Below are 20,722 nucleotides of genomic sequence, written 5' to 3' on the forward strand. Positions count from 1 at the left end.
ACTGTACAGTTTAAAAATCAAGATATATTAATTTTTCAGTTTCATTATTCTGTCCATAATAATTTCTTATATTAGCTCCATTAAATACTTTCCCATAATTTATTATTCATTTTTTTCCATAATTTATTAACTTTCCCCAAATATCTAGTACTTCAGATCAATTATCTCAGGACCACAGTAACAAGAAATAATAAAACAAAAGCTACTGAAAACAAAATTGTAAATTCCGAACGAAGAGAATCATGTAAAAATAAGGTCACCTTAGCCGTACCAGATCATGGGTTTCTCTCTCATTAGGCAGAGAGACAACTGGTGGTGGTTTAACCTGAGGGTCACCGCACCTCAGGTGAGGGGAGAGGTTGAGAAGGAGACTCTGTCCTGGTAACATCAGCCAGTGTGAGGATTAAAGCCACAATATTGCCATCACAAACCAGCCATCCAGCTCACTAAGCTAAGGAGGCATGGACAAATCAACTCATAAGAAAATGGGGAAGCTTTTCTCTCTGAGTCCAGACTCTTCAAAGTCATGTTAATAAGAGCGATGTTGCACACTTCTTCATCATCAGCACAAGCAACTTTAACAAGAAAGACTGTAGGAAACTGTTTTATTGGCAAATAGACCAGGAATGCGTTATTACTTACAGATTAATCATAGAATTATACAGCACAGAAACTGGTCCATGCCAACCAAGTTTCCCAAAATTAAACTAGTTCCACTGACATGCATTTGGCCCACATCCCTCTAAACCTTTCCTATTCATGTACCTGTCTAAATGTCTTATAAATGTTGTAACTGCTCCTGAATTGACCACTTCCTCTGGCAATTCATTCCACATATAAACCACCCCCTATATGTGAAAAAGTTATCCCGCAGGTCCCTTATAAAACCTTCTTCTCTCACCTTAAAGATATATCCTCTTGTTTTGAACTTCTTTGAGGAAATTATTCCTATGTATTAAATGCGGTATGATATATTGATCCAGAATACAGCAGCTGAAAGGGCAGGGGAAATGGACTCAAGAGGAAATTTCAAGAGAATTGCTTAAATACTTGGAGGACAAAGATTGTATGACTATGGGGAAATGGCAAAGTAGTTAGTCTAACTAGGTGGGTCTTTAAGCAAATGGCACAAGGATGATGATCTGAATGATTTCTTTCTGTAGTTATAGACCATGAATAAACAGACAAGTTTGCAAGTCTTTCCACGACCACACCCTATGATCTCCTCCAACCCTACAAACCTCTGAGACCTCCAGTTCTAAAGGTTTGCAAACACACATTTAATAGCATCAGCATTGGAGGAAAGGGCTTCAGCTCCCTTCGCCCTGAAAATCCATCCCGATTCCTCTCTATTTCTTATACTTCCATTTATTACATAATTTATATCCTACCTCTTTGGTCAAGCTTCTGGTTCGTGGCCTAATATGTCATGCAGATCAGTGTCCCGACCTCGTTCAGTTCAAACTCATCTGTCAGCCCTGTAATGCCTATGATCTCTGAAAACTGTTTAATTATCATTTTCTAGACCCCTTGCCTTACTCTCGTAAGAACCAAGTCTTCAAAGAACAAACAGAGAACAAAGGAAATTTACAGACCAGGAACAGACCCTTCGGCCCTCCAAGCCTGAGCCGATCCAACTGTACTGTCCAAACCTATCGCCCAATTCCTAAGCATTTGTATCCCTCTGTTCCCCACCTATTCATGCATTTGTCTTTTAATGTCACAGGCAGACTCCAAGGTAGAGTTTAGCTTGCCTCAAGTCTAAGCTTCCTTCGCAACGCAGCAGATCGTTAGCTGTCTTCCTGTTTGTCCTATGTAGTGTTTTGTGCAGTCCTTGCATGGGATTTTGTACACTACATTGGAAGACAGCTAATGATCCGCATCCTTGAACACCAACTAGCCACGAAACGACATGACCAGCTATCTTTAGTAGCCACACACTCAGATGACAAGCAACATGAATTCGACTGGGACAACACTACTATTATAGGACAAGCCAAACAGAGAACAGCCAGGGAATTCCTAGAGGCATGGCACTCATCCACAGATTCAATCAATAAGCACATTGACCTGGACCCAATATGCCGGTCACTGCAGCGGACAGCTGGGACTGACAACCGGAAGCGGCAGATACAAATCACTATAAATGCCGGAGGAAACATCACAGAAGCACTTCACAGGAGGCTCCCAAGCACTGAGGATGTCACCTAGACAGGGGACGAAACGTCTGCAACACAAATTCCCAGCTCGGCGAACAGAACCACAATGAGCATCCAAGCTCCAAATCTTCTCCCAAACTTTTATACTCAATGACTTTTCCTCCATAACCTTATGCAGCAATGAGTTCCACAGATTCAACACCTTCTGTATGAAGAAATTTCCCCCTCATCTAGGTTTTAAAGTATTGTCCCATCACTCTGAGGCTGTGTCCTGGTTTCTCCTACTAATGGAAATATCTTCTCCACGTTCACTCTACCCAGACCTCTCAGTATTCTGTAAGTTTCAACTAAAACTCCCTTCAGTACAGACCCAGAGTCATCAGCCACTTCTCACATGACAAGCCCTTCGTCCCACGATCTTTCCTGTTAACCTCCTCCAGATCCCCTCCAATACCAGCACATCCTTCCTTAGATATGGGGCCCAAAACTGCTCACAATATTCCAAATGCAGGCTAACCAGAGCCTTATACAGCCTTAGAATACATTTTTGCTCCTCTTCTGCTTCAGATTTTCAAAGGCTTTCCCCTTTTAGAAAGTAGTCTATGCCTCTATTTTTCTTACCAAAGTGCATAATAACACACTTTCCCACATTGTATTCCACCTGCCAATTAGTTGCCCACTCTCTTAGCCTGTCCAAGTCCTTTCTTGGCTTACCTGTCCCTCCACCTGTCTTTGTGTCATCTACAAACGTAGCAACAATGCCCTCAATTTCTTCATCCAGATTGTTAAAGTATAACATCAATCATTATGGTTCCAATAGGTACCCCTGTGGAACTCATCATTGCTGCTATTCTGAAAAGATCCTTCATCTGGTTGTAGGTTTGCTCGCTGACCTGGAAGGTTCAGTTTCAAACCCAAACACATAAACAGCAAGCAGGAATAATCAGCAGTGCTTCGTCCAGAGGCTCACTGAAGATATTACTTAGTACGATGATGAAACATCTGAAAATGAACCTTTCAGCTCAGCGAGATAACCTACACCCAGAACCTCAACCTGAGCTACAAATCTTCTCAAAACTCACTAAGACCCCTCTATCTCTATTCTCTGCCTTCTAGAAGTCAGCCAATCCTCAATCCATACCAGTACCTTGTCCCTAACACCATTGGCCCTTATCTGATTTAGCAGCCTCCTGTGCAGCACCTTGTCAAAGGTCTCCTAGAGGTCCAAATAGATCATGTCTACTGGTTCTCCTTTGTCTAACTTACCTCCTCAAAAAAAAATTCCAAGTTGTGCTGACTCAGGTTTATTTTAATTGCAAGAACTCTGCAATCTCAATCTTCATCATAGATACTAAAATCTTGCCAAATTACCAAGGTTAAGCAAACCAGTCTATAGTTTCCTGACTTCTGTCTCCCTCCCTTCTTAAACAGTCTGTTGCATTATCCAATTTCCAGTTCTCTGGGACTCTCCTAACTGCAGGGATTCCTGAAAGATCACCACTTATGCCTGTACAACCTCCTCAGCTATCTCCTTCAGAAATCTGGGCTGTACTCCATCTGTTCCAAGGGATTTATCCTCCTTCAGCCCTTTCATCCTCTCTAGTATCATCTCCTTTGTGATGGCTATTACACTCACCTCTGGCCCTGACTCTCGTGAAGTTCTAGAATGCTGCTGGTGAAGACTGATGCAAAGTTCCTACTCAGTTCCTCTGCCATTTCTTTGCTCCCCATTACAACTTCTCCAGCCTCATTTTTCAGCTGCTTAATATCTACCCTTGCCTTTCTTTTCCTGTTGGAATTCTTAAACTCTTGCAATCTTCTTTTACATTACTAGCTAGCTTACTCTCATAATTCATCTTCTCCCCCCCTTATTGCTGTTTTAGTTATCCTCTGCTGGTTTTTAAAGGGTTCCCAATTTTCTGGCTTCCCACTAATCTTCATCACATTGAATGCTGTTTGTTTTGCTTTTATGCTGTCTCTGACCTTCCCTGTCAGCTATGAATAAGCCAGGCTTCTAATTAACCCCAAAGACAGTTCTGTTGGGGATCAGTGTTTTTTTAAAAATTGGACTTGACAAACAAGAGCGTTTGAGGAAACACTCCATGGCCTTTTCAAAAGGAGGGAAAAGAACCACCTCTGAATAGAGTCAAAATATGGAATTTAAAAATCTAATTTAGCTCTTTACCCTCTGTGGAACACCGCTTACCCTTTAACTGGATCACTCAAGCACATTCCAAACTGTTTGTTGCCAGTCTCCATGCATCTCCGGATCATTAATCGATAACGGGGTTCAAAGATGTGCAGTGGACATGGGACAGTGGGGTATGCCATGGTGCAGATGAATATTGGCACAGCTTTGTTGAGACTGGAGAAAAGAAACAAGATTTTGTTTTGCACACATCCCTTAACTATCAAGCACATAATCCATCTTACATATTTCAGTAACATTTTAATATAAATGAATGTATAGATTGCTCAGTTCCAGATGAAATTATCCTTGCTGCTTGTGTTCAACAATCCAATCACACATTAATATTGTTCTTATTAAAGCGTTTTCAAAATGAGATGAATCTGATCTATTCCTGCATCTTCGCTGTGACCCATTCAAATTTATCATAACATGATAGCGTCATGCTTGAGACAAGAATAGTTTCTATCACCATTTTTGCTGTATGTCACAGGAACCTAGATGAGAGCCTTACCACCTCAAGCCAACAGAGACTTTGACTAGAAATGGGGTCCTGTGAATGGGTGTGAGTACAAGTTGTGATCAAGCTGATAGTTGTGGTTATTCAGGGAGTAGGGCAATGGGTCTGTTTCTTAGGTCATTAAGACCCATAAGCATAAATTTTACAAAATGATATGGGTGTGATAACGGTGGCTCATTAGTAAACACTGCTGCCTCACAACAATAGGGACCTGGGTTCGATTTCAGCTTTGGGTGACTGTCTGTGTGGAATTTGCACATTCTCCCCACGTCTGTATGGGTTTCCTCCCACAGTCCAAATTTGCACGGGTTAGGTGAACTGGCCATGCTAAATTGCCCATAGTATCCAGGAATGTGCAAGATAGGTGGATTAACCATGGGAAATGCAGGATTGCAGGGTGAGGATGGGGAAATGAGTCTGGGTGGGAAGGTCTTTTGAGAGCTGGTATGGGCTTGATGGGCCAAATGGGGTCAAGATTAGAGTGGTGCTGGAAAAGCACAGCAGGTCAGGCAGCATCCAAGGAGCAGCAACATTAATGTTTCAGGCAAAAGCCCTTCATCAGGAATGAGCTCATGCCTGATGAAGGGCCTTTGCCCGAAACATCGATTTTTCCTGCTCCTCGGATGCTGCCTGAACTGCTGTGCTTTTCCAACACCACTAATCTTGACTCTAATCTCCAGCATCTGCAGTATCCACCTCTGCCTTGATGGGCCGAATGGCCTGCTTCCTCACTGTAGGGATTCTACAATTTCATCCACCATTTGTTTAGTGCCGACTTCAGAGTCAGAAAGTTGGGTTCAAGTCTTCCCGTCTCGTCCCAGCCTACCAATGCACCCAAGTGAGAAAAGGAGGCCGACAGTCTTGCACAAGACTGAGGGAGGACTGCGGTCCAAGAGGCATCGGCTTTCAGAAAGATCACTAGGCCGAGACCTTGATTGCCCTCTCTAGTGGATGTAAAGGATTCTATGGCACTCTTTCAAAGAAGAAATTGTGTCCCCAATAATCAACATCACTACAAATTGTGCAATAATGTTGTTTTGATGAGGAGGTGCCGGTGTTAGACTGGGGTGGTCAATGTTAAAAATCACACAACACCAGATTATTGTCCAACATGTTTATTTGGAAGTACTAGCTTTTGGAGAGCTGTTCTTTCATCAGGTAACTAGCTGCGATTTTGTGTGATTTTTAACATTGTTGTTTATGAGAGCTTGCTCTGTGTAAATTGGTGCCTGCGTTTTATCAGGATTATCAGTCACAGATTAATAATTGGTTATAAAGTAGTTTGGAACATCCTGAGTGCATGACACATGCTGCATCAGTGCACATCTAGCTTTCAAAAGGTAAGTATGCTGTGTTAATGCATTGTTAAATATAGTCACAGAGTTATATAGCATGGAAACAGAACCTTCAGTCTGACTCATCCATGCCAACCTGACATCCTAAACTGATCTAGTCCCATTTGCCAGCATTTAGTCCATATCCTTCTAAACCCTTCCAGTTCAAATTCCCATTCAGATGCCTTTTAAATGTTGTAATTGTACCAGCTTCCACCATTTTCTCTGTCAGTTCATTCCACACATGCATCACTCTCTGAAAGAAAAACTTGCCCTTCAGGTCCCTTTAAATCATCCCTCTCTCATGGTAAACCAATGCCCTCTAATTTTAAACTCTCCTTCCCTGGAAAAAGACCTTCACTATTTATCCTATCCATGCCCCTTGATTTCAAAAACCTCTATAAGGTTACCCCCCAGCCTCTGACACTTCAGGGGAAAAATCCCAAGCTTATTCAGCCTCTCCATGTAGCTCAAACCCTCCAACCGTGGCAACATCCTTGCTATCTTTTCTGAACCCTTTCAAGTTTAACAACATCCTTCCTATAGCAGGGAGATCAGAATTGAACACAGTATTTTTAAAGTGGCCTAACCAATGGCCTGTCCAGCCATAATATGGCATCCTAACTCAAACTCAATGCACTGACCAATGAAGGCAAGCATACCAAATGCCTTCTTCACTACCCTGTCTACCTGCAACTCCACTTTCAAGGAACTACACACCCGCACCCTTGGTCTCTTTGTTCGGTGACGCACTCCAGGGGTCTGTAATTAACTGCCTTACCCTATTGACCTTAGCCAACTTACCATTTGAACTATGTACATTAGTTCATTTTTTTTAAAACATAATTTGGCTCTCATTCACCTGCACCAAAAACTCAGGTTATAGTATTTTCAGGCAGTGGATAAATATGTCCAAAAAGATCTACAGAAAGAGGCTGGTGACAATAAATGCACATCAACACAAAGAATAATATTTTAATATCTTGATTCTTGGAAAAAAAAAGCACTGATAGAGAGAGTTCTTTAAAGATAATTGATATTAATTCTCTGCCATTTGTTTTGGAATTCCAAAATTTCACTTTTGACCTACTTTGACAGTTCCGCCATCTCTTCATCATTAACTCTTTTCCGTTCAGCAAGTTCCTCAGGCAAGTAATGCACAATTAGTTCTTCTATTAGAACAGTTCGGTTGTACTTTCTGAGCGCCTGATACTGAAAAAAACGAAGAAAGAGTCTGTCAACATTTCCACTTTGGTGAGAAGCCATTACAATCTGTACAGGTGATGCTAAAATACAGAACCACAGCATCATTTAGATTGACTGACATACATCACTCCATCCAAAATGGAGCTGCTCAGGTGTGGTAATTTTTAGAAAGCATTCGCATTAATATTAACATTCAGACAAGTCATTTGGCCCAACAAGTCAAAACTGGGTTTTGATATTCCATACAAGCCTTCCTACACCCTTAAACCCACCACAAAACATCTTCCATTCTTTAATTTAGCCATTGTGTTTATCCAGCTTCCTTTGAAGGCATCTACCTAGTAAGCTCATTCGATAGTGAGTTTCATTTCTGCTAAATTCTCAAACGCATGCATTACTGAGTCTGACATTTGGGGCCCCTGGTTTTAGTTTTGTAGACAAGCAAAAACACCTTATCTACATCTTTCCAATCAAACCTCCATCAGGTCACTCCTCTACTTTCTCTTGTCCAGTGAAATGAATGCCTAGGCAGTTAAGAGTTTCCTGATAATTATAAACTCTCAGGTCTGGTATCCTTCTAGTAAATCTGAAAAGTGCCAGATGGACTCCAACCTGGAAAAGTGTGAAGTGATTCCTTTTGGAAGGTTCCATTTGAATGCAAGATACAGGGTTAAAGGCAGGATTCTTGGCAGTGTAGACGAACAGAGGAATCTTGGGGTCCATGTCCATAGATCTCTCAAAGTTGCCACCCAAGTTGACAGGGTTGTTAAGAAGGAGTATGGTGTAATGGCTTTTATTAGCGGGGGATTGAGTTTAAGAGTCACAAGGTTATGCTGCAACTCTATAGAGCCCTGGTTAGATGACATTTGGAATAGTGTGTTCAATTCTGGTTGCTTCATCATAGGAAGGATTTAGAGAGGGTGCAAAGATTTACCAGGATACTGCCTAGACCAGAGGGCATGTCTTATGAAGAAAGATTGAGAGGGCTAAGACTTTTCTCATTAGTGCGAAGAAGGATAGAGGCAACTTGATAGAGGTGTACAAGACGATGAGAGGCATAAATAGAGTGAATATTTAGAGACTTTTCCCAGGGCAGAAATGGCTATCACAAGGGGGACATAATTTTATGGTGACTGGACGAAGATTTAGGGGAGAAATTAGAGGTTGGTTCTTCACACAGAGAGTGCTGGGTGTGTGGAATGCACTGCCAGCAGTGGTAGTAGAGTCAGATACATTAGGGACATGTAAGCGATTCTTGGATAGGCACATGGATGACAGTAAAATGTAGGGTAAGTAGGTTAGTTTGACGTTAGAGTATGATAAAACATCGAGGGCCGAAGGGACTGTACTGTACTGTTCTATATCCTTTTTAAATGTGGTTTATATAGTTAATGCTATCAGCTGTGTAAACACAGTACATGCTATATATATGCATGCTACAGTACACCATGGAATGAACACTGATCACAATGGATGGTTTCATGCATGGATTGGACTTACCTCAGGTAAGACTTCTTTACAAAGAGGACATTTTGGACTGTGATCTATGCACCGCTCAACACACTTAAGACAAAATGTGTGCCCGCATGGCGTGGTGATGGGCTCATAGTACAGCCTAAAAGAAAACAAAATAAACAAACGCAGACCACAACATCTTGCGACAGAGGTAAGATATGGAAACTATTGTCAGGGCAGAAATGTAAACTTTCTTTTAAAATGCTGATTAAGGGCGGGGATGTTAGTGCTCAGAGAATGGAAAATTCTCATTTCAATGACCCAGGGGCAGCATCCAGCACTCTCCCAGGAAAGGTGAAAGATGGGCAGATTCATAGCAAAGCTCCCTTTCACTCTAAAATAAAACAAAGGATTGCGGACGCTTGCGACCTGAAGCAAAAACTCAGCAGAACTATTGCGCCTCTCCAGGAATTTCTGCTTTTGGTCCCCTTCACACTGCTGCAACCTCAGGTGAAACCTCTTCATGCACGACAGTGAATGTTGGACCATTACCTTCAGCAGAGATTGCACAGGTGCCAATTAATGCTAAACTCAGGACAGATTTTTACCCATGTCTGATACACACTGCTCAAACTCACTGTACACTGAAGCCAAGCAGCCAGCAGCAGAGAATTTCAACTCCATAACCTCAGCTAGATCTGAGCCCCAGTCTCAGAATTGAGAATCCATTGTCTAACCTACTGCATCACACAGTTTACATGTACAAACACTTAAATGCTATTTTAAGTGAACCAGTTAAATAAAGTCATACAGCAGTTGAAAAGAAAACGCTATGTCATTGGTTTTAATCCATACTTTACCTTACATTCAAATTAGCTGCTGTTTAATTTTCGAGTTAATGAAGAAAGTGTTTTGGCAACTGATTTTTTTTATTCATTCATGGGATCTGGATGTCAACAGCAAGGCCAGTATTTATTGCCCATCCCTAAGTTGCCCAAAGGGCAGTTGAGAGTCAACTATGTTGCCGTGGGTGTGGAGTTACATGTAGGCCAGACTCTTATGCATGTCTGAAATACAGGAGTTTTAAATTATTGTAAGTGATCCTGCAGAGGCAGAACCATATTTTGACACCTAATTGCAAATCTAAATATAATTAAGCCAGTGTTTTTGACATATTTATTAGGGAATAAAGAGATCATGGATGTCTAATCCAGTGCTCCACTCTCGGACTTAAAAACGAAGGAAGGTATATTTATAACACAATCGAAAGACCAAATGCGAGCTTGCTAATTCTTCTAAGTCAAGCCAATGGCAGGAGATAAAAGCCGGAGAGATTGTGAGTCAGGCATGGGATAGACGGAACATCAGAGACTCTAACATCACTAACTATAGTTCCAGGCCATGATGCGCATGTTGCCATCACAATTCAGATGTTTTGAGCAAAGTGTAACTAACCACCACCACAATGGGATCAAGACAAGACTATAAGCAATCATTCCTTTGCTAAGATATTTGATAACCCTGAGGGGCACACTTGTCAGAAACCAATGGGGTTTACCTTATGTCTTCCTGTACTGTATTGCAACAGTGACTAAATCCCCATCCATCAGTTCACAGTAATAAAAAGGATTAGTGAGTAAAAGCCTATCAATTCTAAACTAGCTGGGTTGTTAGGAATATTTGCAACTAATTCTGAGAGAAGTCACTCTCAGTGCTGCCAACAGTATTTCTTTGGTTGTTTCTGCTTCTTGGTCTTCCTACCTCATGTCCAGCACCATGAAAAATACACTAGCAGATTCCATTCTTCAAACCGACCCAATACATTGCAGGCATTGATCTTGGATCTTCAGTAAAATTGTTGTTTCATGTCCAAGCCACGCTTGCGTTATTTCACTTTTGGCTCTTACCATCCTAGAGACTCACAGTATTCATCTCAAACAAATCATTTCTGCTCTATCCGATTGGCCCTATCTTTGATCATTCTCTTATTCCTTATGTATGAGTAAAATGCCTTTGCATTCACCCTAATCCTTCTTGCCAAGCCTTTTTTGTGTCCCCTCCTGGCTCTCCTCGGTCCATTTCTGAGATAGCGGAGGGAACCTGTGTGTGGAGTCTGAGCAGATGGGGGAAGCCCTAAATGAGTTGTTTGCTTTGGTTTTCACCAAGGAAAGGGACCTTGTCGTGAATGAAAACTTAGAGGAGCTGAGATGCAGTCTTCACCAGATCAAGATTGATGAAGATGATGTGCTAGAAATTTTGGAAAACATTAAGATTGATAAGTCTTCAGGGTCAGATCAGATTTATCCCAGGCTGCTCCAGGGACTGAGAAAGAAGGTTGCTAAGCTACTGGCGAGGATCTTTTCCTCCTCACTCTCCACAAGAGTCGTACTGGAGGATTGGAAGGAGGTGAATGTTGTTCCTCTTTTCAAGAAGGGTAAGAGGGAAATCCCTGGCAATTACAGACCAGTCAGTCTTACATCTGTGGTCAGCAAAGTTTTGGAAAGGATTCTGAGGGATAGGATTTATGACTATTTGACAAAGCATAGTGTGATTAAAGGCAGTCAGCATGGCTCTGTGAGGGGCAAGTCATACCTCACAAATCCTATTGAGTTCTTTGAGAAGGTGACAAGACAGGTCGACGAAGGTTGAGCAGTGGATGTGGTGCATACGGGCTTCAACAAGGCATTTGATAAGGTTCCCCATGGTAGGCTCATTCATAAAGTCAGGATGCATGGGATAAGGGGGATTTGGCTATCTGGATTCAGAATTGGCTGGCTGACAGAAGGCAGAGAGTTGTTGTAGATGGAAAGTATTCTGCCTGGAGGTCAGTGTTGAATGGAGTCCCGCTGGGCTCTGTTCTTAGGCCTCTGCTCTTTGTAGTTTTTAAAAATAACATGGATAAGGAGGTTGAGCAGTGGGTTTGTAAATTTGCAGATGACACAAAGGTTGGAGTTGTCATCGATAGTATAGAAGGCTACTCCAGGCTGCAGCGCGACATAGACAGGATGCAGAGCTGGGCTGGGAAATGGCAGATGGCGTTCAACCTGGATAAATGTGCAGTGATATATTTTGGACGGTTGGACTCAAATGTTGAATATAAGATTAAAGACAGGATTCTTGGCAGTGTGGAGGAACAGAGGGATCTGGGTATGCAAGTACATAGATCCCTCAAAGTTGCCACCCAAGTGGATAGGGTTGTTAAGAAAGCTCATGGTGTTTTGTCTTTCATTAACAGGGGGATCGCGTTTAAGAGCTATGAGGTTTTGCTACAGCTCTACAAGTCCCTAGTGAGACCACATTTGGAATATTGTGTCCAGTTCTGGTTGCCCTACTATAGGAAAGATACAGAGGCTTTGGAGAGGGTGCAAAGAAGGTTTACCAGGAAGCTGCCTTGACTGGAGGGCTTGTCTTATGAAGAAAGGTTGAATAAGCTCAGGTATTTCTCTCTGGAGAGAAGGAGGAAGAGAGGAGACCTGATCGAGGTGTACAAGATAATGAGAGGAATAGATAGAGTCAATAGCCAGAGACTTTTCCCCAGGGCAGGATTGACTGGTATGAGGAGTCATAGTTTGAAGATATAAAGGAGGAAGGTATAAAGGAGACATCAGAGGTAGGTTCTTTACGCCTGGAATGCGCTGCCAGCTGTGGTGGTTGAAGCAGAGTCATTTGGGAACATTTAAGCAACTGCTGGACATGCACATGGATAGCAGTGAGTTGAGGGTTGTGGAGTTTAAGTTATTATATTTTACATTAGGATTAAACCTCGGCACAACATCGTGGGCCAAAGGGCCTGTTCGGTGCTGTACTTTTCTATGTTCTATGTGATGGACTCCCTTCCTTGTTTTCCAGTAAAAAGATCTCTGGTCTTTCCAAAACTTTCCAAAAACAGTAGCAGTTAGTCTCACATAAACCTCCAATTCTCTAGCACGAATCCATGCAAACATTCTCACTGTCCAACTGCATCCCAACTATAATCTCCTCATACTTCATGACTGACTGGCTGATGTGGTTTTATTTTTCCTAATAATGTATGTAGGATAAGGGTTTCCAGGGATTTGGAAGGATACGCTGTTTTGTTTTCATTTGAGCAGTGAATGTTGGGGGATTTTTAACAAAGATTGTAAAGGAGATTGATGTGGTTAAGTCGTGAGAAAAGTTTTACTGGATGGAGGGTTATTAACCAAAGGACACAGATAATAGGCAAATAAAACACAGACAGGAAAAAAAAATGAAAAAAACGTGATCCATGTTATAATCTGGAAAACACCACATGAAAGAATAGTAAAATATTAAATTGTACCTTTCAAAGTGAATTTGATACATATGTGTAAATGAATAACATTCAGGACAATGTGTGTAAGTAGGGGAGTGGGATAGATAGTGTCATAGAGATGTACAACATGGAAACAGACTCTTTGATCCAAGCTGTCCATGCCGATCAGATATCCCAATCCAATCTAGTCCCACCTGCCAGCACCCGGCCCATATCCCTCCAAACCCTTCCTATACATATACTCATCCAAATGCCTCTTAAATGTTGCAATTGTACCAGCCTCCACCACTTCCTCTGGCAGCTCATTCCATACACGTACCACCCTCTGCCTGAAAAAGTTGCCCCTTAGGTCTCTTTTATATCTTTCCCCTCTCACCCTAAACCTATGCCCTCTAGTTCTGGACTCCCCGCGCCAGGGAAAAGACTTTGCCTATTTATCCTATCCATGCCCCTCATTATTTTGTAAAACTCTATAAGGTCACCCCTCAGCCTCCGATGCTCCAGGGAAAACAGCCCCAGTCTGTTCAGCCTCTCCCTATAGCTCAAATCCTCCAACCCTGGCAACATCCTTGTAAATCTTTTCTGAACTCTTTCAAGTTTCACAACATCTTTCCAATAGGAAGGAGACCAGAATTGCACAGAATATTCTAACAGTGGCCTAACCAATGTACTCCCAACATGACCTCCCAACTCCTGTACTCAATACTCTGACCAATAAAGGAAAGCATACCAAGCACCTTCTTCACTATCCTATCTACCTGCAACTCCATTTTCAAGGAGCTATGAACCTGCACTCCAAGGTGTCTTTGTTCAGCAACACTCCCTGGGACATTACCATTAAGTGTATAAGTCCTGCTAAGATTTGCTTTCCCAAAATGCAGCACCTCACATTTATCTGAATTAAACTCCATCTGCCACTTCTCAGCCCATTGGCCAATCTGGTCAAGATCCTGTTGTAATCGGAGGTAACCCTCTTTGCTGTGTACTACACCTCCAATTTTGGTGTCATCTGCAAACTTACTAACTGTAAGTTAACTTCTTTTAGAGATATGACTGTGTAAAGATGTGGCCTCCTTATGTTGTGCACATCGCTATAGAATTAAAATGATCTGCTTTCTCTGTGTACCTTATTAATTATCCTCCAATAAGCCTGTTTGAGATACCGCTACAGGGTCAAGTTGAATGTCATCAGCAAATTTGAAATTGTTTAAAAATCATCCTACGTAAGTAAACAGTTCTGAGATGATTTGCATTTCAAGAAGAATAAATATTGTATGTGGTTTGGGTTAATACTGCTTCATTGAATCCCTCCAAATGTGGAAACAGCCTATTCAGCCCAACAAGCCTACACTGACCCTCAGAAGAGTAACCTACCCAGACCCATTCCCCAAACTAATGCACCTAGCAGACTCATCCCTGAGTGCTAGGGGCAATTTCCCATGGCCATTTGACCTAGCTTGCACATCTTTGGACTGTGGGAGGAAACTCACACAGAGACAGGGAAAATGTGCAAACTCCACACAGACATTCTGCCCAAGGCTGGAATTGAACCTGGATCCCTGACACTGAGGCAGCAGTGCTGCTGAGGAAATTGCATATTTGTTAAAAGCTTTTGATGAGTTTTCCCCAAATTATTCTCAAACCAGACCCCAGTTTGTCAATAAAACATTAATGTTTGTGCTTTATCATTGATGTTTGCATATTATAGATCAATGCATGTTGCCTCATATACACATGAAAATTTGAAATTTAAAACTGCTTTCTGTAATTACTATGCACTCGATTCCTATAGGTTTCAGCCAAGCTTTTTATATTGCCAGGTAACAAAAGACTCAGTGATGTCCTCTCTCCTCATTCTCCATCACTCCTGTCACTCTCTAAATCCCTTTCACAACCTCCGCATGTCCCAAGGCACTTTATAGCAAACTTGCATGCTGTGTAAAAACAGAGGAAGGCGGTGGTGCAGTAGTAATATTACTGAATTCTCTAATCTTGAGACAAAGATTTACATCTGGAAACATGGCTTCACATCCTACTGTGGATTCTGTCATTTATTAAATTTGGAATTGAAAGCTAGTCTCAGGAACGCTGTCTCATTTTTACTGTATCAGTTGTGTATGGTAGAAATGACAAATAAAGCTACTCTATTGTAGCGCCATCATCAATCATTGTAAAATACCATTCACTTAACTCATGCCCTCTCAGGAAGGAATCTGCCTTATTTATCTGGTTGTGCTGACATCACCTTAGCAATATTGTTGGTGCCATTCTAGACGGAGATCAAGCATCGACTAGTTAATTGGCTCAAGGGCAATTAGGGATGGGTAACAAATGCTGGCCTCGCCAGTGACTCCCACACCCCATGAAAGAACAATGGCCTCTTTTGAAATGTAGCAGTCAATCTGCAGAGCAAATGTGTACACAAACGCAATGTGATAATTACCAGAAAATCTACAAAGTTGCTGCATGGTCGCAAATACATTTCAGCTTCTAGAAACTTGCTGTGTGCAAATTGGTCACTACAATTCTTATAATGCACAAGTGTTTCCTTTTACTTAATGTGTTTTGAGAGGTCAAGGTCTTGTAAGGTGCTATATAAATATAAGTCAATAATTCTGAAGATTAGATTCCCAACAGTGTGGAAACAGGCCCTTCAGCCCAACAAGTCCACACTGATCCTCCGAAGAGTAACCCACCCCCAGACCCATTTCCCTCTGAATGATGCACCTCATGCTATGGGCAGTTTAGAATGGCCAATTCACCTGAACTACACATCTTTGGAGTGTAGGAGGAAACGCACACAGACAGTCACAGGAATTGAACAAGAGTCCCTGGCAATATGAGGCAGCAGTGCTAACTACAGAGCCACCACAATCAGTCAATCAGAGAGAGTCAAGAAAGAGATGAGCCAAGCAGAATGATAACGTTTGCATGCAGAGAATAGTGGGGATTAGCACGTACCTCATACATAGGGAGCACTCCAGGTCAAACGCATCAACAAGCTTTGGTAAGGTATCTTGTTCTCTCCTGGGACTCTGTGACCTGGCTACATGTTTGAATAAAACATGTTAAATTACATAAGTCAAACAGTGTGATATTAAGCAGAATATAAATTACTTTTCTTGAATACTGAAACATAATAATATGATTTATAACATAATCTTTATCAATTATTAAATATCAACAATAAGAAAAACCTTTGTTCATGAGATGTTTTGATTTTAGAATCCTTATTTACTTAAGATTACAATGAAGGAAATGGATTTTTCCAGTGCTAGAACTGACCAGAATTGGAGTATGATCAGTGGAAAATTGGCTACCACGAGTGATTTTCATGGATAAAAATGGATGGAATGGTGGAACATGGTTCTTAAAAGTACAAGAACAAGTTATGGATTTTTAAAAAAATTATAAAACATAATGAACAATATAGCACAGGAAGAGGCCCTTCAGTTGTCCAAGCCTGCACCAATTCCTGGTGCCACTACTTATTGTCCATACATAGTTTCAACCCTCTGTCCACTTCCCACTCATGTGTCAATCAAGATATGTCTTAAATGTTGCTAATATGCCTGCTTCCACCACCATCACCAGCAGTGCATTCCAGGCACCCACCACCCTCTGTGTGAAAAAACTTCCGTCATTCTCCCTTAACTTTCTCCGTCACTTAAAGAAAATTTTAAAATGGTCCAGTTAACCACTGATCTCATGTATAAGTGGAAAGAATTGCTGAATGCCATGTCGAAAGTGGTGAAAACCCCAGGTTCAAAGAACAAAACTTAACCAATTCTTGCATGCACCCTAACATGCACTCAACCCCAAGGATACCTCGCTTATTGCATTTGGTGTAGCCTTCAGTTGTTCCAGGTTCTTCTTCTTTAATAACACTGTGCTGTGTTTTCAAAGTATTCTTCTTTTCGGAAATCTTCAAGGCTGGTTCTGTGGACAAATTCTTCAAGGTGTCTTGATTTTCACTCATTACTTGAGCTGGTTTCGTTGAGTTACAGTAGGAGTGAGACTTCCATTCCTGTTTGGTTTCAAAGCCAGTTGTATCGACATTTACCTTGAAGAGACAAAATGATGTAATTATAAAGAGAGACAGAATCTGACATTGAATAAATAAAGCACTTTATTAATCGAACAATACCCTGAAAGAATTGCATTTTTGCCCATGAGTCCATATGAAATAGTCCATCACTGAATTATCATTCAAAAGTTAAACACAGCAGATACTGAAAACCTGAAATAAACATGTAGACTGCTGGAAATACATAAGGCATACTGCACCTGGCAAGAGAGAAACAGAGTTAACATTTCAAGCTGAGATCCTGAGCTAACTGTGTTTCACTTTCCACAGAATTACCACGGCTGTTTAGTTGGTGGATAGAGTTCAATCAGACAATTTCAAGATCAATATAAAAACCAAAAGAACTACAGATGCTGTAAATCAGAAACTAGTTCTAGGAAGGGTTACTCGACCCAAAAGGTTAACTCTGATTTCTCTCCACAGATACTGCCAGACCTGTTGAGCTTTTCCAGCAATTTTGTTTTTGCTCAGTAGGAATATAGGAAAGGTTTAGAGGGATGTGGGCCATTGCAGGCTAGATTTTCTGTAGTTATTATATTTCAGCAGTTTAAGATTTTTTTTGATTCATAAGAAGGGTTTAGGGGGATGTTCATCAAATACTGGCAAATGGAACTAGATTAATTGAGGTTATCTGGTGAGCATGGATGGGTTAGTCCGAAGGGTCTGTTTCCATACTGTACAACTCCATGACCTGTTAATAGCACCAGGCAGGAAGTGGGGATATCTCTCCCTCTAACAGATTTTTGCCTTTGAATGCTGCTGGGTCACGTGGTTTCTCAGGGGAATACAGTCAAAGCCAAGGCCCAGGCACCAGGGGTGGCCCAGCTGAATGTTTGGTGGGGACAGAGATGCCCAGACGGACATTTCTACGGCCGTTGACATGACACCAGGATAGTCCATTGTCTCCCTGGTTCCAGGATCAAGGATGTCACTGAGACGTTGCATGATAATCTTAAGGACAAGAGAGAACAGGTCATTATCGATTTAACTATTTATAAATTTATCGTACCAATTACATAGTTAAAAAGAGGTCTTGCCATCAGAATATATGGAGCGAGAAACATGATTCAGGGGGACACAGATCTTAGCAGGGAGACACGAGTGAGGAAACAAAGATGGAAATTAAAGATAAAAAAGTGGAAAGCAACATTAAGAGACAGAGGAAAGAAGCACTAGCACCAAATAGGGCTGGAGTACAAAGAACAAGTGTAAAAATGTCAAAAAGACAAGTTTAAAGATATTATATTTGAATGCACAGAGCTTTCACAATAAGGAAGATGAGTTAACAGCACAAATAATTACAGACAGGTACAATATGATTACAATTAGGGAGAAACGGCTCTGGGTTGAGAACAGAAGGTCCAAGGACATGCAATCCTTAGGAAGGTGGAAAAGACAAAAAATGGAAAAGGCGGTAGGGTGGCATTATTACTGAAAGCGGAAACCAGTGCAATTGCGAAATCAGATGTAGCACAAGAAATTGAGACATGGAATCAGTCTGGATAGAGCTAAGAAGTAACAAGAGCACGAAACATTAATGAGAATTATCTGCGGAAATCAAAACTGTAGTGGTGAGGTAGGGGATGGCATTAAAACAGGATATTAGAGATGCATGCATCAAGGCTGATACAGTAATCATGAATGATCTTATTCTACCTATAGACTGGGGACATTTTCGAAATAATACTATGACTTATGAATTCCTGGAGTACACATAGATGGATTATTAGAACAGTATTTTGATTAATCAATTTGGGGCAGACTATCTTTGATTTGATTTTGTGCGATGTGACAGGGTTAATTTACGATGTTGTTGTGAGAAGGCATTTTGGAAAAAGTTACAGTTGCATTGTAGAATTCTTCAAAGGAATAGAAAATGAAGTCATCCAATCCAAAACTATGGTCCTAAATCTAAACAAAGGAAAGTACAAAGGTATTGATGGGTGAGTTGGCTGTGGTAGATTGCGTAACTTCATTAAAAGCCATGTCAGTGGACTGACAATGGTTAATATGATGTAGCGGTGCCAGTGTTGGACTGGGGTGGACAAAGTTAAAAAATCACACAACACCAGGTTATAGTCCAACAGGTTTATTTGGAAGTACTAGCTTCCAGAGCGCGGCTCCTTTATCAGATAGCTGTGAAGTAGGATAATAAGATACTGTCATTTTTCTTATAAATTCTGTATCATGCAACTGAAACATCTTTTACACAAACCTAAATTGCCGTTAAGTCTCTCATCTTTTAGAATGGGTTACAAGTTTCGGTTCATTAATATGTAAATCTCAGGACTTCTTTGTTATCTCCAGAATGTGACTGGAAATAGGTTCTGAGATTTACATATTAATGAACCAAAACCTGCAACCCATTCTAAAAGATGAAAGACTTAACAGCAATCTAGGTTTAATAAATCATTTCAGTTGCATGACACTGCGATCTTTGGCTATAAATTCTATGTCTTATGATCCTGCTCCATAGCTACCTAATGAAGGAGCAGCGGTCTGAAAGTTAGTACTTCCAAATAAACCTGATGGACTATAGCCTGTGATTTTTAACAATGGCTAATATGTAAGGAGCAAATGCATGCCTTCCATCAGTTATACATTCCTTTTGGGCATTGAAACAGACCATGGCCCAGCCATGATTAACAGAGAGTCAGAGGGTCAGAGAGTCATAGAGATGTACAGCACGGAAACAGACCCTTTGGTCTAACTAGTATATGCCGACCAGATATCCCAACCTAATCTAGCCCCATTTGCCAGCACTTGGCCAATATCCCTCCAAACATTTCCTATTCATATACCTATCCAGATGCGTTTTAAATGTTGCAATTGTACCAGCCTCCAACACTTGCTCTGGCAGCTCATTCCATACACGCACCACCCTCTGCGTGAAAACGCTGTGTCTTAGGTCCCTTTTATTTCTTTTCACTCTCACCCTAAACCTATGCCCTCTGGTTCTGGACTCCCCAACCCTAGAGAAAAGACTTTGTCTATTTATCCTATCCATGCCCCTCATGATTTTATAAACCTCTGTAAGGTCACTCCTCAGCCTCCAACGCTCCAGGGAAAACAGCCTCAGCCTATTCAACCTCTATTCGCTCAAAATCTCTAACCCTGGCAGCATACTTGTAAATCTTTCTGAACCCTTTCAAGTTTCACAACATCCTTCTGATAGGAAGGAGACCAAAATTGGACACAATATTCCAAAAGTGGCCTAACCAATGTCCTGTACAGCCGCAACATCTCCTAACTCCTATATTCAATATTCTGACCAATAAAGGAAAGCATACTAAACACCTTCTTCACTATCCTATCTACCTGCAACTCCACTTTCAAGGAGCTATGAAACTGCAATCTAAGGTCTCTTTGTTCAGCAACACTCCCTGGGACCTTACCACTAAGTGTATAAGTGCTAAGATTTGCTTTCCCAAAATGCAGCACCTCACATTTATCTAAATTAAACTCCATCTGCCACTCCTCAGCCCATTGGCCCATCTGAT

The 20,722-nt window shown here is 41.3% G+C and overlaps 1 protein-coding gene across 1 annotated transcript in view; it reads right to left on the reverse strand.

Annotated features, from left to right (window-relative positions):
- Positions 1-20,722, reverse strand: part of LOC132820099 (LON peptidase N-terminal domain and RING finger protein 3-like) — a 38,251-nt gene that overhangs the window by 5,219 nt on the left and 12,310 nt on the right. The window contains exons 5-9 of the mRNA XM_060832020.1: positions 16,964-17,198; positions 16,097-16,181; positions 8,908-9,022; positions 7,292-7,413; positions 4,366-4,524 (exon numbers count right to left, since the gene is read on the reverse strand). Coding sequence (XP_060688003.1) covers positions 4,366-4,524; positions 7,292-7,413; positions 8,908-9,022; positions 16,097-16,181; positions 16,964-17,198 — 716 coding nt within the window. The remainder of the gene's footprint in view (positions 1-4,365; positions 4,525-7,291; positions 7,414-8,907; positions 9,023-16,096; positions 16,182-16,963; positions 17,199-20,722) is intronic.

Source organism: Hemiscyllium ocellatum, chromosome 11 (genome assembly GCF_020745735.1).
Source record: "Hemiscyllium ocellatum isolate sHemOce1 chromosome 11, sHemOce1.pat.X.cur, whole genome shotgun sequence".
NCBI classification, from domain to species: domain Eukaryota; kingdom Metazoa; phylum Chordata; class Chondrichthyes; order Orectolobiformes; family Hemiscylliidae; genus Hemiscyllium; species Hemiscyllium ocellatum.